Source organism: Rhagoletis pomonella, unplaced genomic scaffold (genome assembly GCF_013731165.1).
Source record: "Rhagoletis pomonella isolate Grant_MI unplaced genomic scaffold, Rhpom_1.0 Rhpom_scaffold_00013, whole genome shotgun sequence".
Classification (NCBI taxonomy): Eukaryota; Metazoa; Arthropoda; class Insecta; order Diptera; family Tephritidae; genus Rhagoletis; species Rhagoletis pomonella.
Window position 1 is genome coordinate 8,122,478 of NW_023458567.1, and position 16,257 is coordinate 8,138,734.

The 16,257-nt window shown below is 30.1% G+C and overlaps 1 protein-coding gene across 3 annotated transcripts in view; it reads right to left on the reverse strand.

The window, feature by feature from the left end:
* Positions 1 to 16,257, reverse strand: part of LOC118748713 (serine/threonine-protein kinase minibrain) — an 88,958-nt gene that overhangs the window by 5,580 nt on the left and 67,121 nt on the right. For all 3 annotated transcript variants that reach the window (XM_036483361.1, XM_036483358.1, XM_036483360.1), the window contains 4 exons: positions 14,628 to 14,799; positions 14,383 to 14,550; positions 14,024 to 14,310; positions 12,952 to 13,621 (listed from right to left, as the gene is read on the reverse strand). In XM_036483361.1, the coding sequence (XP_036339254.1) occupies positions 12,952 to 13,621; positions 14,024 to 14,310; positions 14,383 to 14,550; positions 14,628 to 14,799 (1,297 nt within the window). The remainder of the gene's footprint in view (positions 1 to 12,951; positions 13,622 to 14,023; positions 14,311 to 14,382; positions 14,551 to 14,627; positions 14,800 to 16,257) is intronic.

Here is a 16,257-nt window from a genome sequence, read left to right on the forward strand (position 1 = left end):
TGAATGCTTTAAGATTGAGCACTTTTCATATAGCTGGGTGACTAGGGCCTCGAGATACAGACCAAAACGTGGACCCGGGTAAACTTAGGCTGTATTTGTTTAATATGGGCATAAAATGAAAGCTGTTATGTCAAAAAGATGCGGAAGCTAATAAAAAAAAATTGAAAAATTCATCAATACCGTTTTTGTGAAAAATAAAATTGTGTAATGCGGACAGTTCTTTAATCTTCTTTAATATAAAAATTAATATAAAAATAAGTAGGGTTTTCCTTCCTGACGCTATAACTCCAGAACGCACGAACCGATTTCCACGGTTTTGCATTCGTTGGAGGTTTATAGCTAAGAAAATTCAGGAAAAATTTCAATAGAAAAGTATATGGTGTGTGAGTATCCCTCACGAAAATAAGTATGTTTCATTTAAAGTAGATGGTGCCGGTGCGTGAAACATTGTTTAACAGCTATTCATTGTACTTTGCTCAGTTAATTTCATGTGACACTAGCGAATACCCGGCGTGCTTCGCTGCGCCTTAAAAGTAATTTTGTTTTGTTACTCCCTCTCACAACATTTGAAAATATTAGTTAATATTGCTGTACATATTTGTATAGTAGGGAGATTTTTTCAAATTATATAAATATATGTTATTTGAATATTGAATCAATACACGTTTGAGGAAAGGGTGCGATAGTAGACTCCAGTTATAAGATTATAAATTAAATTTCCAAGAGAAAGTCGGTTCTTTACATATTTTCTAATTACCTTCGAAAATATATTAACTCAAAAAAATAATAAACAATGCTTCATAGATCGATTTTTTTTAAATCTAACTTCATAAAGTTCTTTAAAAATATTTTGTAAATGAGGCCATAAGAGCTTAGGGAGAGTTACAACACAAAAATACATTTAAGGCGCAGCGAAGCACGCCGGGTAATTGCTAGTAAATAATAAAATTACAAATGCAAAAGTTTTCAAATTATAGCTTTCTGTGCTTGAAATATGTTTGAGGTTATGGCGGAAATGATGTTTTATGAGGAGATTGCTAAACAAATTATGTGTTGTAACAGCACACATTTGTAGAAGGTAAATATCTGTACCACAAAAAAGATAACACAATTTTTGGTCCTATTGAGAAAAATCTTTCAAATTTTACGTTTTATTTGATATGAAAATTTAGGAATTATGAAAAAGAAAATATATTTCAAATACATACTAAAAGCGCATAGAAAAATTTTATAATTTTTTAAAGTGAATACCTATATATTGGAAAAAACTGTTAGAGGGTTACTGCGCAAGATTTTAGTTTTTGAAATTATGAAAAATTTGGAATTTTTATGAAAAGTTTAACTCCTAGAGCTTAGCGTATATGGAGTAAAAGGTTCTACAGGTTCTACACTTTTTAAAATAAAATAAAATGTTTAAAATTTCGAAGATTTTTATTTTTCAATTATAAATGTGTCTTGTGTGCGGTCAAAAAAAACATTTAAAATTCTGCAATTTTTTACATTTTATGAATTTTTTAGGCTCTTTCGAAAATTATTCGATAATTAACAACTAAAAAAAATTTTGTATATTTTTTGACATTTTTAAATTAGCTCCAACTAATTAATTGTACGATTTAAAGGGACTGCAAAGAAAATATAATGAAAAAAATTATAAAAATTATAAAGTTTAAAAAGTGTGTTTTTACTTCCGCCCATTTATTTTTAATATTTTAAACCTTTCAAACATTTGTTACGTTCAGTTTTATTGTGTATTTTGACTTTACTATTTGTTTTTGTTTAGCATGCATTTTTTATCAAATTTCGATTGACTCCAATACGATGTTGCCACATTTACCTAAGTATGCATTACTTTCTTATTCAATTTACTGCTGTTTTCTTCCCAGACTTTTTCAATTAAACGCATAGCATATACTAAATGCCTTCTTAGTTGCTCTTGAGTGTGTATGTATGCATGTATGTATTGTATTATTATAATTTTTTTCATTATGCTCCTACGTTCCTAAAACTATGTAGATTATGGTAAATTGCAAATTTTACTTTTTACATGTGCTGCTTTTCGTTTCATGCGTATTACTCTTTAGTTACTATGTATGTATGTCGTATGTATGTATGTATGCATGTAAGTATGTAGAGCTATTTTATTTTTATATATATATATTTTTTTTAATTTTTTATATACTTTTTTCACGCAATTTACTGACACGCTACTTTGCTTACTAAAATTACATGCTATGATTTGTAGTGTGTTTTTCGTTTTAATATTTATAAATAAATTTTTAATACTATTTTTAATAATAATATTTACTCTATTAATAGTTAAGTATAGTATTTTTTTATCTTAAATATTTTTTATTTCTAAATTTTTTGTTTTGTGGTCTCTGCAACGCATGCCATTTATTTACCGCTGTTTACTTTCTTTACAGTGTAGCGCTGAGATAACAACTCATTTTGCATTGAACTTTTAATGCATTTTTGAATTTTTATTACTCCATATTTTACAATTTTTTTTGTTAATTTTAATTTTTATTATATTTTTATAATAGGTTTTATTTTATGCCACATTCTGCTTTTACCAATTTAGTTTTGTTCCATTTTATTTTGCATTAGTTGATTTGTTTTGTAATATATTTATGTAAGTAATTTAATTTAATTTTTCAATTAGTTATTACACACGCCACCATTCACACACACGCTCAGCACATACTTATGCATGTGCATATGTATGTAAATCATTATTTTTAATGCATTTTAGGTTCCTTTTATGTTTTTTTTTATAATTTTTTTCCTGTTATGATTATGCTGCACGTAATTAATTAGCTTATCCTTTGTTGTTGCTGTCTTGTTTTTTTTTTATAACGCCATTTTATAACTATTTATTTATTTTATGTGTATGCTTGTATTGTAATCTGTAGCCTAAATTTGTGTTGAGAGAGTAAATTGTAAATTCTATGGTGGTAAATTCACCTATAAATGCAATTCATTTCGTTATGCCTAATTCATTTAATTTCTGTTTCATAATAAGTTTTTTGTTGTTTTTTTTTCATTTCATTCGTACTCGTTTATTTGCATTCTGTTTTTTTTTTGTTGTAGCTTTAGTTTTATTTTCATAATTTCAAAATATCAACTTATGCACGTTTTGCGTAGATTTATTTTAAAATATCAATGACAAAATAACTTTTTTATTGGTTGAAAATTCTATTGGAAGTTTTCGAAAAAAACAACATAAAACGTAAAAAAATAATATGAAACTATATATGCATATGTATTAATATTAAAAAAATAACTGTATAAAAATTTAACTATGTACTATAAAAAAAATTTTATGTGTATAAAAAAACAAAAAAACTTAAAATAAAAATATATAAAAAATTTAAAACAACAAAAATAAAAAGATTAATAGTAAACAAAATAAAAATTTTTATAAAATACAGGTTTACAAATAACTAATGACTTTTTACCCAAGAACCAAACCATCCAATTCCCATGTAAAAGTGGTCGATGAGTTCGAAAATCCACATGGACTTTATTTAATTTATTCTTTATATCTTTTTGGTTGGTATTAGTTTTAAGGAAAGAAAAAAATGTTCGAAAGTCAATTTCTCATATGTATGTGTATTTGTTTTTTTTTTGCAAAAAAGCATATATTTTTTTTTTTGTTTTTAATTTTTGTAAATAAGTAAGTGTACGTTTAATTTTAATAAAAATTTAATTAGCTTTTATCTGATATATCACTTGTTTTGATCGGTGAACGGATTCTCCAGATATTAGAAATTTTTATGATCGACTTTTTTTCTTTTTTACATAGTAATCAAATTGTCTCGCTCTTGGGTTTTTTGGCTGTAAATCAGTGAAATTTTTGGCAAAATGTTCCGCGAGATAAAAAAAAAATACAAATTAACAAAAGCTATATTTTATCTTGTAAAGTTAGAAAAACTTTTTATAATTTGTCTGTTGAAAATGGAAATACAGGTTCATATAAAAACAAATAAGATACAAAATAACTAAAATTAAAAAATACAAAATAACTGAAATGCAAAAATACAAAATAATTACATATCTACTTTCGCTTAAATTAAATTAATTTATCTACAGAGCTGTGATGGCAAGCAATATATGGGGTTTCAGGAAATATTTATTTTGAATCATGACTTAAAATAATTTAACATTTTTTGGAGACATTTCGGAAACTTTTTCTTTCTTTTTCGAATTTTCCATAAAAAACAAATCATTTTAAATATGACGTATTTCCATCAAATCATATTTCCATAAATAATTTTTTAGAAAGTTTTTTTTTTTAAGTTATAAAAATAGTGAAAAAATTTCAAGTTTTTTAAAATATTTTTAAAAAGATTATATTTAAAAAATGGTTGGTACTTTTCAAAAATTTGCGAAATGTTCCTTTTCTTAATTTGTCGATGCTCTTGAAAGTTTTGACATTTTAAATCTTGTTGGAAAGTTTTTCGAAATCATCGTTTTTTGTGATAATTTTTCAAAGTAATTATGAAATTTACGAATTTTTATACATCTTGGAAAAGTTTTTAGAAATTTGAATTTTTTTTATTGAGACTTTTGAAGATTTAAAATGAAAAAATCGCGCTAAAAGGTCGTCATACATTTTGGGAACCTCTACAACAAACTTTCGAATGTACATACATACATACAAATATTAAAAAATTTAATTTTTTTTTTTCAAAATTTGCCGCTTTTTTTATTTAATTAGCAAAAAAATATTTTTCTATGATAGCACTATGTAATAATGTATTCATGAACTTTAATACGTTATTATAAAGTTTTCAAAATTTACTCAAATTAAAACTTCAAACTGTTTTCGTGCAAGTTTTAAAGCTCTAAAATTTTTTAGAAAATTAAAATTTTTAAAAATTTGGAAATATGTACCATGTGAAATTTTTAAACTTTGTTTAAATTCACGAATTCTTTAAATATGCTAATTGTTTTTTTAAATATTAAAGGTTCGAATTTTTTCAAACAAAGTTTCTGGAAATGTACTAAATTTTTTAACTAAGGTTTTTTAAGATTTTTACACTTTAATTTTTCAAATTTATTTAGTTTTTTCTCCAAAAAAAAGAGTATTTTTTGTATTTTTTTTAAATTAACATGAACTTTTTTTAATACGATATTTCTCCATTTAATGCCTTTCCATCACAGCTTACAATCATATTGGCTATTTCTTTATTCGTAGTTTTTTATTTGTGTGTACTTTAACTTACTTTTTGCTTTTTTTCTGGTGCGGATAACGGAAATGACGGATTTTAAGGTAATTTGCGTGGATTTCATTTTAAATTATTTTTAAGTAATTTTAGCTTAATTTTTTTTACTTTTCCTTTGCTTTTATTTCATTTTTACTTTAATATTTTTCTGAAGGTACTACTCTGTAACCGGTTTTGGAGGAGTATGATTGGAAGTACTGGTTTGGTTTGCTTTGGTTGGTTGGTTGTTGTTTTGGGTTTTTGTTGTTGTTTGCTGGATTTCATATCGCTAATGACTAGATGCAAATTTCATTTTGTAGCAATGAGTGGAAATATAAGAGTATGACTTTGTTTATATGACAGTGTTGTGGTCAAAAAGGCAAAAAAAAAAAACTTGGTATAGAAAAATCGTGGATTTTTTTTTACAATGAATAGGTTTTATTTTTTAATTGTGCCAGTTGAAGGCGTCACAGTTACAGTAGCTGTATTCACAAACGAAGTGCATAATTTTGCGCTGTAAAAGACTTTTTTTAGGTCTCCAAACCTAAAACTATGCAATGTTTGTGCGAATAGGTGCGCAATGGGCTGATACTGGCTTTAAATATGAAGTGCCTTTGAAAATCCGCAGTGGAGAACTTTATCTAACTTTTCTTATCATTGCCGCCGCCTAAAAGTATGCAGCGCTCATCCGCATTAGAGTTTTTTGAGTATCAAAGCCTTTTTAGTGCTTGATTCAGAGGTCTGCAGCGGCAGTTGAGGCGTTGTGCTCGCAATTGCCTGCAAATCGCTATTCGTACAGTTTAAAAATAAATTGCATACTTTTAGGATGACAACTCTCTGCTTTTAGGCTAATGTGATATTTTCCGTCCGTCATTTCGGCGGCTTTACAGAGTTCCTTCGCTCTCAGCGTTTCTCACATCAAGCCGCACTGTCGTCTATCTCGAACGCCTTCAACTATGCTACATTTTATTGCGCGATTAATTGGTTAAACATTGCCATAGAGTGCCTAAAAATTGCTTTTTAAACTTTTTCATATTTCTTTTTAATTAGGTATTGCAAAAGTATTACCGTTTATGTTTGATAAGTAAGTGTAATACATTTTATTGCAGTAAATTTTATTTCGTCTAAAATTTTTACTTTGCAGTACATATTTTACTGTTTCGGTAATAGTTTTTCAATTTTTCTTCCGAAATTATGAAAAGTTTTTTATTGAAGATAGTTTTTAACTACAATATTCGTACGTACGCGCCAAAATTTTTGTTTTATATTTTTTTCTATTTCATAGCCAAAAGCAACTGAGTAGCGAGTGTTGAATTTTGACTGAACATTTTATATTTCATTAATACACTGCATAAATAGGATTTTGCATAAAATGTTTACTTTTTATATTTTCCAACTTTTTCCCAGTATGCCAAAAAGTATATTTTCATAATTTGTTTTTTTTTTTAATAATTTTTGCTGCCTTAATATATATTTTCACGTACATCAGCTATTGCATTTTCTTTTTTTTTGCTTGCCAAAAAATATCTGTTCTTAATTTTTTTGTGCCCATTAACCAAAAGGACTAAATTTTTAATTTCTAATTATATATTTTTTTGCTTGAATTTCTGACTGTATACGTTTTTGAGTTCCTTTTTAGTTTCGTTTCTACCAGATAGTAACTTTTGTCTGTTTTCGTAGTTTTTTTTTTTTACATCTCTTTATAGTGTTTTGTTTAGTTGTGCCCCTTTCTGTTCCTTCCGTTAGCAGTGTTTTCTACTTGCTTTCAACTATTTCTACTCATATAGTTGCATAGGAGAATTTTGAATTAAATTTCGATTACGACAATGTTGTACCCAACTAATCTCAAAACTTTAACGCTGGTCTATTAGTTTTTCAATATTTAGATTTCAGTGTATTTTTTTTTTTGCAGATTTGCTGCCTTTTATGTCATTGTTTTCACTTTCTTCTTAGCCAAAACCTCTATGAATACAAAATGTGTTAAATGAAGAAAAGCTCGCATATACTTTTGTTGTTATTTATTTATTTTTTGATATAAATTCCTTCTTTGTTGGCAGTCAAACGAGCAAGTTTATGTTTGCGTAAGTTAATATTTCGTAGTATGTAGTAGTATATGTATAAATAGTAGTAGGTTTAGTAATAATAAGTACAATAGTAATAGTGTCACAAAAGAGAACTGAGCTTTTAAATCTAGCACTCATTTATTGGAAATGTATGATAATAATTACAGTACGACAAGCATTTCATGCGAGTCATCGCAAAAACTTAATTCGAAATCAGTGGCTAAGAGTTGGTTTTAATTGCGTAGGCTTTGTTTTGTAGAGCTTCTAAACAATACAAAATTTTATATGCAAAAACAAAAAACGTCAAAACCTCCGGATTCGAGAAGCTAAAAACATGAAATGGTGAAGGAGCACCGAACTTAAAAACTTGAGAAATAAAATAGATTTAAAGTGATTTATAAAGTGACATTTACACTTCATTAAAATATTGTTTTGATCTATTTAGGTGTTGGCCACTGAAATTTTTTATTGGAAAAATATAAATTAAAAGCTCTAAATAGCACTAAAGTTTCTCAAAACGGCTTGGAAAGCTCGGAAGTATGGCAACTAGAATCTACATTTTTAAACCTCATTAGAATGCTCACTGTTTAACTAATAGGAAAATCCCATCCCCATCTAAACGCAATAAAATTGAAGACTTTTTATCAGAAAGCTTTTAACATGCTAAAGTTTTAAAAATGTTACATTAAAGCTAAATAGCTTAACGATCAAAGTGTTTAGAATTTAAAATCCTAACTACAAGAAAAATTTAAATTTATAAGCGATAAGTTTGGAGCTTTTCAATAAAAATTTCAAAACACATTGAAATTCAAAAATGTTGAATACAATTTTTTCATATAAATCTGTTTGAAGTTAATAATAAATATAATATTTTGGCGCTTAGACATTTGCTAAGCGTATTGATGTTGTTATACAAAGTGGAGGGCACCAACAGTTTTAAGCTGCTTCCGAACACCAAACGGATTTTTATGAGAAGATTTTTCATGGCAAGTGCTATAGCGGCCGCTCCAATAAAATCTCTACAAATTTTGCAATAAAGCCCATTCAAGCTTATAAAGCTATTATGGCTCATAAATTAAAAAAAAAAAAACATACGTGAAATGTCTACATTCGCAACTTATAAAATAAGCTGAACGGCATTTTTTCCTTTTTAGAAAAATCAATGACTTGATAAAGCGTCTCAAAGCTCGTGTATATAAAAGTGGAACCCCTTTCAAATTAAAAACAAATGATTAACTGCAAAGTCGTATGAAAGCATTAATTATCAAAAAAGGTCAAAAGCACAAACGTTATTACCAATAAAATATTTTTAAATTATATGCCAATACCTTTTCAAAATCTATGCTATAAACTGTACATTAAGTTTAATATTACACCTAAAACCAATCAGAGCTTAAATTTATTAACATTTTTTTTTTTAACAAAGTTTACTCAAAACATTTCAAACAACACCTTCAAAGCTCCCTTAGAGATAGACAATAAAACATTTGTTTTAACGGCGCTCTAATCTTTAAAAGAAAAGTTTTCCATTAGTCATGAACTGACTATAAAAGGAAAATATTCGTGATAAATTTGATAGAAAAGCATTATAGCTTAAAAAGCTTTTAAAAACTATATGTATAAATAAAATTAAACATAAAATTTAAATATTAAGCTACCTGGCTTCGTTTCCACTTAAAACCATTACTTTGCAGCACTTTTGCGTGATGTTGGCTCTTAAAGCTGCGGACAGTTTTTAAAAATTAATAAGCGAATACATTTAAATATTAACCTGAATGTTGCTTCCTTTCAATTCAGATCTTTAAAGCTATATCTTTTATGCGAGTTTGAAAAGGCTTCACAGCTTAATGATAGCTTATAAACATAAAAAATGTTCTTATTCCAGTGGACGCTTTTATTTTCATAAGATGGCGAAGATCTAAAGTATCGGGCTCCTTTTCAATTCAAAAACAATATTTCTAAAGTCCTATTTTTCCACTGGCATGAATAGCTTATGTAGAACTTTTAAAAATAAATAAAAGAAACTAGAATTTGCATCAAAATGCATGCGGCTCTCAGCTCTAAATAATTGAAAAAGTTTTTAAACTGCATGATTTTGATGATGCATGATTTTAAACCTCACAATTATTTTCTACAGCGTAAGCGCCTCAAAATATGCAACACTTACATACACAAGCAAACAGAAAACAGTGTATGTGTGTATGCTTGCAGATTAGTAAGCAAAAAATGCAAGTTGTAAAAAATATTTTGTGACTTCGTTGAAATTTTATAATTTTTTTTATTTTTTTTTTAGAGATCAAGAAGTGAACGTACTTTTGTTTTTGGATTGGCTGTTTGGGGTTCTGTCTGCTTGTCGTTCGGTTGATTCAGCACGCATTTTGCATTTGTATAAAACTACCTTTTATTATTTAGTACTCGTTCCGCTCCTAATGCAGCATCAGAACACTAATCAACCCAGCAGTTAATCCTTACATTTTAAAGTTTAAATTTAAGTATGTTTTCTGTTTTGCTTTTGTTTTTGTTTTTGTTTTAATTCCACTTTCGCACGAATGTTATTAGCAAATATATATGTATGTATGTTTGCATTTTTTGAATGTATGTATGTATGTATGTATAAGTTAAACGTATATGCATTTGTATGCAGTGAAGTGTTTGTTGTAATGTTATCTACAAAATACCAATGCCCATTATGCACATAATTAGCGACGATGCGGCTGATGACGATGAGAATGGTGTTGGTTTGTTGGTTGGCGACGAACGGTTGACTTGGATCTTGAGGCTATTATCTCTTACTGACACTGTCTGCTTCCTTCCAAATGCCTGCTTGACCTCCATTTCTACTTGCGCTACAGTCTTCGCCTCGATACACGTGTGTAGCTGTGTGTGTGCGTTTGAGTGTCCTTAATAGCAACGCATTTCTCTTCCTCTTTCTATTTCAACTTAAACATAGTGCTGTGTCTGTCCTGATCCGCCTACACCGGCGCCACCACCGCCGCCACCAGTACCACTGCCGCCATATGCTCCTGCCATAACTGCTGTTGTTGAACCTGAGGAAGCTGTTGATGATGAAGATGATGCTAAGCTGCCCTGCTCCCGAGGCACTGCCGGTCATCGCCTATCATCTGCGGAATCATCAGCGTTGGATGTGAGAGTTAGTAGTTGATGGGCGGTTAGTCGATTAGTTTTAAAAATTTTTATTATTTTTTTTGTTTTTGTAATCAAAACATTTTTGAGTGTTGCATTTTTTATGTCAAATGGAAGAAGAGAAAAATTTCGCAAAAGTTAGTATATGTTTTCTGTAAGAAATCTCTGGTTAATTTATTACTTTTTCATGCAAATGGCATAGAAACTGAACGAATCTCAATTAAAACGAAAGATTGACTGCATATCAAAAATTAAAATAAAAAACATATTTCCTAAAAAGCTACAAAGTCAAATTTTAAAGCGAAAAATATTACAGACAAATTGCGAAGACTGCAAAAAATACCAAAGTGAACTACTTCCGATACTAAGTTAGATAAAACGATTATTAATGCCCCTATTACGGTTTACAACTCAACTCCACTTCAGTTGAAAACTTACTAATATATATATTTTTTTTCTATTCATTGATTGACTGGTACTTTTCAAAGACTGCAAAATCATCTCCAAATACCATTTTAAAAATCTAAAAACCTTAGTCGAGAGTTAAAAAATGTGTTAAATTAAAATAACAGTAGCCTTTAAAAAAAAACTTGTGTCCCGAAGTTCAATTTTCCAACGCCAAAACACTAAAAATCAACTTTGATGTCGCAGGGTTTCTCACAAATGCGTTTAAAACTGAAATTTTGAAAATTTATGTTGTTAACAAGTGTGTCAGAAATACTTGCCGCTTTGGAGAAAAAAGCCTGGAAATGTAGAAAAAGCCTTAGATATATAATAAAAAAATCGTAAAGAAAATTTTTACATACTTTATTCAAGGCCCAAAAATTGTATTGTACAAAAACCTACAATAGGAAATAAGTTCATTTTAATGCTATTAACTTTTGACTGTCCAAAAAAACTCTTATAGCCGATTTGGAAATGTTTAAATATTTTTTTTTTAAATTTTCGGCACAATTTTTCGCCGGCTAAAAAATTTTCCCACATCCAATTTTTATCGCTAACAATTGTTAATTGATTTTTTCATACAGTCTGTCAGCTGACACTAAATTTTGCTGCTCTTTGAATTTAGCACTAATGGGAAAAAAATATGTCTTGAGCCACCTTTGGTACCAGTTTTCGACGGTACCAACTTTTTCCGGGTATAATTCATTCAAGTACTTTTCGGGACAAATTTATCAGGTGTTTTAAATACTTTCAGCTCGCAAAACTCATACTAAAAATCTTAAAACAAAAGAACAATTTTCGAGTGGTCCAAAAATTTTCTACTCCAAATTCCCATAAAAAAAAAACGATGACATAATTTTTCGACCGTTTAAAAAAATATAATAGTGTCCTAAAATAAAATATTTGCAAAGTTTCCGTAAAGCATTTTTCAGCTGATTAACCTTACATAATAGGGTAAAACCTTATATTGTGTATGCAGGCCAAAATGTAACTGCTGTCCCAAAATTTTTGCAACTTTCGATTTTTTTGGTACAGTCTTAATTTTTTTCGCTAACCTTATAATCAATTGTTTGTAGTGATTTTTGCGAAACATAATTAGTAGAGACAAATTTTATAAGTCTTAATAAATAAAGCAAGGTAGAACCGCCGAAAGATACTTTTAGCATTTTTGCCTTTTGCAAACAATATAGCAATTTTAAAATTTAGAGCCCCACCAGCCCCATGACTGTGAGGTTGTCGTTGCTTCTCTCTCTCTATCAGCAGCAATTTGATATTTTGATACGGACGGCAACTATGGAAGGGCGCTCCGTCGGTGGAAACTTAAGAAAAAACATGACTTACGAATTGAGAGAACGGTTCAACCTTATTATGTTTTTATGATGCACGCCAACATTGAAAAAAGAACTTTTTGGAGCTCGACTTTTGTATGACAATGTGCGCTCACAAGCCACAATTTGTATTTATTTGTACTTTCGTATTTTTTACAAAAATTAGTTATTTTAACTCACAAGCAAATGAATTATGTAAATATGGTAATAAATTATAAGCGAAAATAAATAAATCATAAATAACATTGATGTTAATACTCTAAAACTGCAGGCGTGAGTATAGGTTTGTACGTAGGCATGTCGCTGTTATATACCAGAACCGAATGTACACGCAAAAAAAACCTGCACAAACATTTAAGCTAGGTACACAGGGCACATATATATGCATACATATCGAGTGTCAGATCTTATAAATTAAAATTTTTGAAATTACACTGAAAAATCACACGCCCAAGTACGGTACGAGTGCCTAGCTTTACAAAACTACGGCTAAGAACACAAGATAAATGTTTTTTTTTTAATTTTCATAGCATTTTATTGCTAACTCATCACTTAAATTATTGTTCGAATATACATACATATATAAATAAATAAATTCTACATTTGAAATCAAATGTATTATCAATGCAAAGTGAATATGGAAAAATACAAAATCTTAAAACGTCACTTTTCTAAAAGTGGTTGTGTGGGTGAATGTGTATGGCAAGTGCATGTGAGTAATTTGATTTCTTTTTTAATAAAATCTGTAGCGTTTTATCGACTCACCGTGCGATTGTGGCTCTGGATGTTGCAACGCACCGCCTGACACCAACTGTTGCTGTTGTGCCTGTTGCTGACTCTGTTGTTGATTACCTACTACCATCGCCACCGACGATGATGTCGAACTAACCGACGGTGATGATATTGCTATGCTCGCTGCTGTATTCGTACCCTCATCGGTTGTACGCTTAAAGAAATTATGTTGCAAGGCATAGTATGGTGTGACACGTGTCTTCGGATCGAAATCCAACATTCGCAGTATTAAGTCTTTGAATTTCAAATAATCCGCCACCGAATGTCCTGGCTCATCTAAACGTCGTCCACCTGGTCCACCAGTTTCGACACCGAGTATATCGTGTAGTTTACGTGAACCCGGCGGTTTGTATTTACGTCCATTTTGGCTCTTCTTTAATACATAAGAACCGTCCGAGACGATTTTGTCGAAGAATTTGCGCGTCTTGTGCGCCTGATCGAGCAGATATTTCGGCGGCATGCCGAGCACCTCGACGATTTTGTTCATTTGATCGACTTCGTTGCAGCCGGAGAAGAGCGGCTCGCCGGTGTGCATCTCCACTAGAATGCAGCCGAGCGACCACATATCGATCGCCAAATCATAGGGGATGCCGAGTAGCACTTCCGGCGAACGATAGAAACGTGATTGAATGTATTGATATATCTGAATGTACGGAGAGAGAGAAATAAAGGAAAAGAACGGATATATTAAAAGGTGAATCAAAAAGTAAACAAAGTAAATACATTTTTCCGATCACTAGATCTGGGGTTTTGTGGAAAAAAGGTTTGATTTTCCTGGAATTCCAAAATGTAAAAAAATACAAACCATCGGGCTCTTTTATTTCTACGGTATTGAAGATTGAAATGTTCAGCTTACGCAATCTTACTTGAAACTAGCATCAAGGCGTGGTTGCGAAATTTTTGATAGTTTCATCTTTTTTGGTTCAGAAATGGAAAATACTGATGCTTTTAATTTTTATATTTAGGAATTCAGGGTTTATGTCTAAATTTTTAACCACAAAACCCGTATGCCCATATCCATTTGCTTTATTTTTCTTATACTCACTCTTTGCCCCAGTTGACATGAACTGCCGAAATCGACAATTTTAATTGCTGAACGCTTCGGATTACAAAGTAATATATTCTCGGGCTTTAGATCACAGTGGATTATATTCAGTTCTGGTGTACTCAAAAAGAGTAGTGCAGTGCAAAGCTGTTGGGCAAATTTACGCGTTAGATTCAATGAAACACCGCGAAAATTCGTATTTCGCAGAAGATCGTATAAATTGTAGGAGAGCAATTCGAAAACTAAACATAAATGATTGCGCCACATGAAATGCCGTTTTAATTTCACTGTAAAAAGTAAAGGGAATAAATGGTTTGATAGGAGGATTAATAACGTGAAGAGACAAAATGCAAACTCACCAATATAATATTTGTTCTCGGCGTCTGCACGATTCATCATTTCTAGCAATTTAACTTCGATTTGTGCCTGATTTAGGAACGGTTTCTTATTCTTAATTATCTTTATCGCTACATGACATTGCTCTTCATGATCGTATGCCTTGACCACTTGCCCGAAACTGCCTTTGCCTGTGTTGAAGTGAAAGAAGAAAACAAAATATTTAGTTTGTGTGTTAACCTTTTAAGAGCAAGTTACAATATCGTACCAATTAGGGAATCAATTTCATAACGATCCAAGAATTTTTCGCCATTCTTAATTATATAATCGTGATTATCATCATCGTAACCGTCGTTATATAATTTACGCTCCTTCTTATTCGACGAATCATCCTCGCCTTGAGTCTGTTGGGCGCGTCGCTTCTTTTTCGCATAATATACCTGTGTAGATGAAATTTATCGTTTGTTTTATTGAACAATTTTGGTAAACAGGAGAAAATTAAAATTTTTTTAATTTCAAAACTGATTTCTTTGGGTAACACAATTTCGCCAAAAGCGAAATTATTTCGGGGTTCCGATAAAATAAATAAACTTTTAGTAAATATATAATTAATTTCGGTTTATCTAAAAAAAAAATTGTGCTACACTTCTAAATTATCTTACAACACAAGTTCGCCAAAAGCGCAATTGTTTCGGGGTTCCAATAAAATTGATAAACTTTTAGTAAATATATAATAAATTTCGGTTTATCTAAAAAAATTGTGCTACACTTTTAAATTATCTTACAACTTTAGTTAGAGTATTCTCAAAACCCATAGAAAATAAAAATTTTAAATAAACTAAAAAATTTTGAGCAAACACGACAAGAAAATATGTCAAATAAGATTTTCAAACTTGTAAACACTCATATACAGACGTGGGAAGTAGCAGTTTCCAGGTCACAAAAATAAATTTAAAAAAAAAAAAACGTTCAAGATAAATACATACTAGAATTATTTATTTTTTTGTTTTAATTAATTTTAAATTTGCTACTCAAATGATGATCAAATTCAAAACTTAAAATCTCAATAAAAATTTCGGAAAGGCATTTTTCAAGTTACAGAGTCCGAAAAGGTAGGTGCTTTCTTCAGAAAACTATGCTTTCACCTGTGGAACTTTTCAAGATGAAAGTCTGAAAAAGTCAGGGCTTTCACCAACTTATCATTCACCAGAGCTTTTATGCACACAGAGCTCCATCTAAGTGACTTTCGAGCAAAACAGACAACAAAAAAAAGAGAATATGAAAGATCGTTCGCGTGCTCGCTAGCTTTTGAGCTAGTAAAAATTCGGAGTAAGCTGAGTAAGAAGGGAAAAGCTCAAACATGCTATAAATTATTATTATATGTAATGTGTGCATAGGATCATGAATTAAAAAGTTTTTTCAGAATCAATGAAGTTTGAGCGCTCCTGAACTTTCGAGATTTGAAAAAGAAATCAATGTTCCATCTACCTTGCCATTCATTAGCATTTAAACTTTCGTTCCTAAAAAGCTTTGATAGTTTCGAATGATCTCATTCTGGTTGTTGGTGTCTCCGACAGGGTATGATGTGTTGTAGAATGATTTTCCTTAATCCCTTGTCAAATTTGGTTCGGAGAAACACCGGTTTCGGCGTTGTGCCATCTTCACTGCAAATTTTTTGTTCTCATTACGTTGTACTAACTGTACTAGGCTCAAGGAAATTTGAGTTTTCCTTAGCTTTCGAGCCTTTATCTTGGAATATGCTTGGAACCTTTTGAATGAAATTTTACTAGAATTTCAACTTTCTATAGCTAGCGATGATTTCATTAAAAAATTAAAAATGTTGACTCGAAAGTTTTATGAACTACCAAAAGTATGCTGTCCCTGAAATCTGTGTTTTT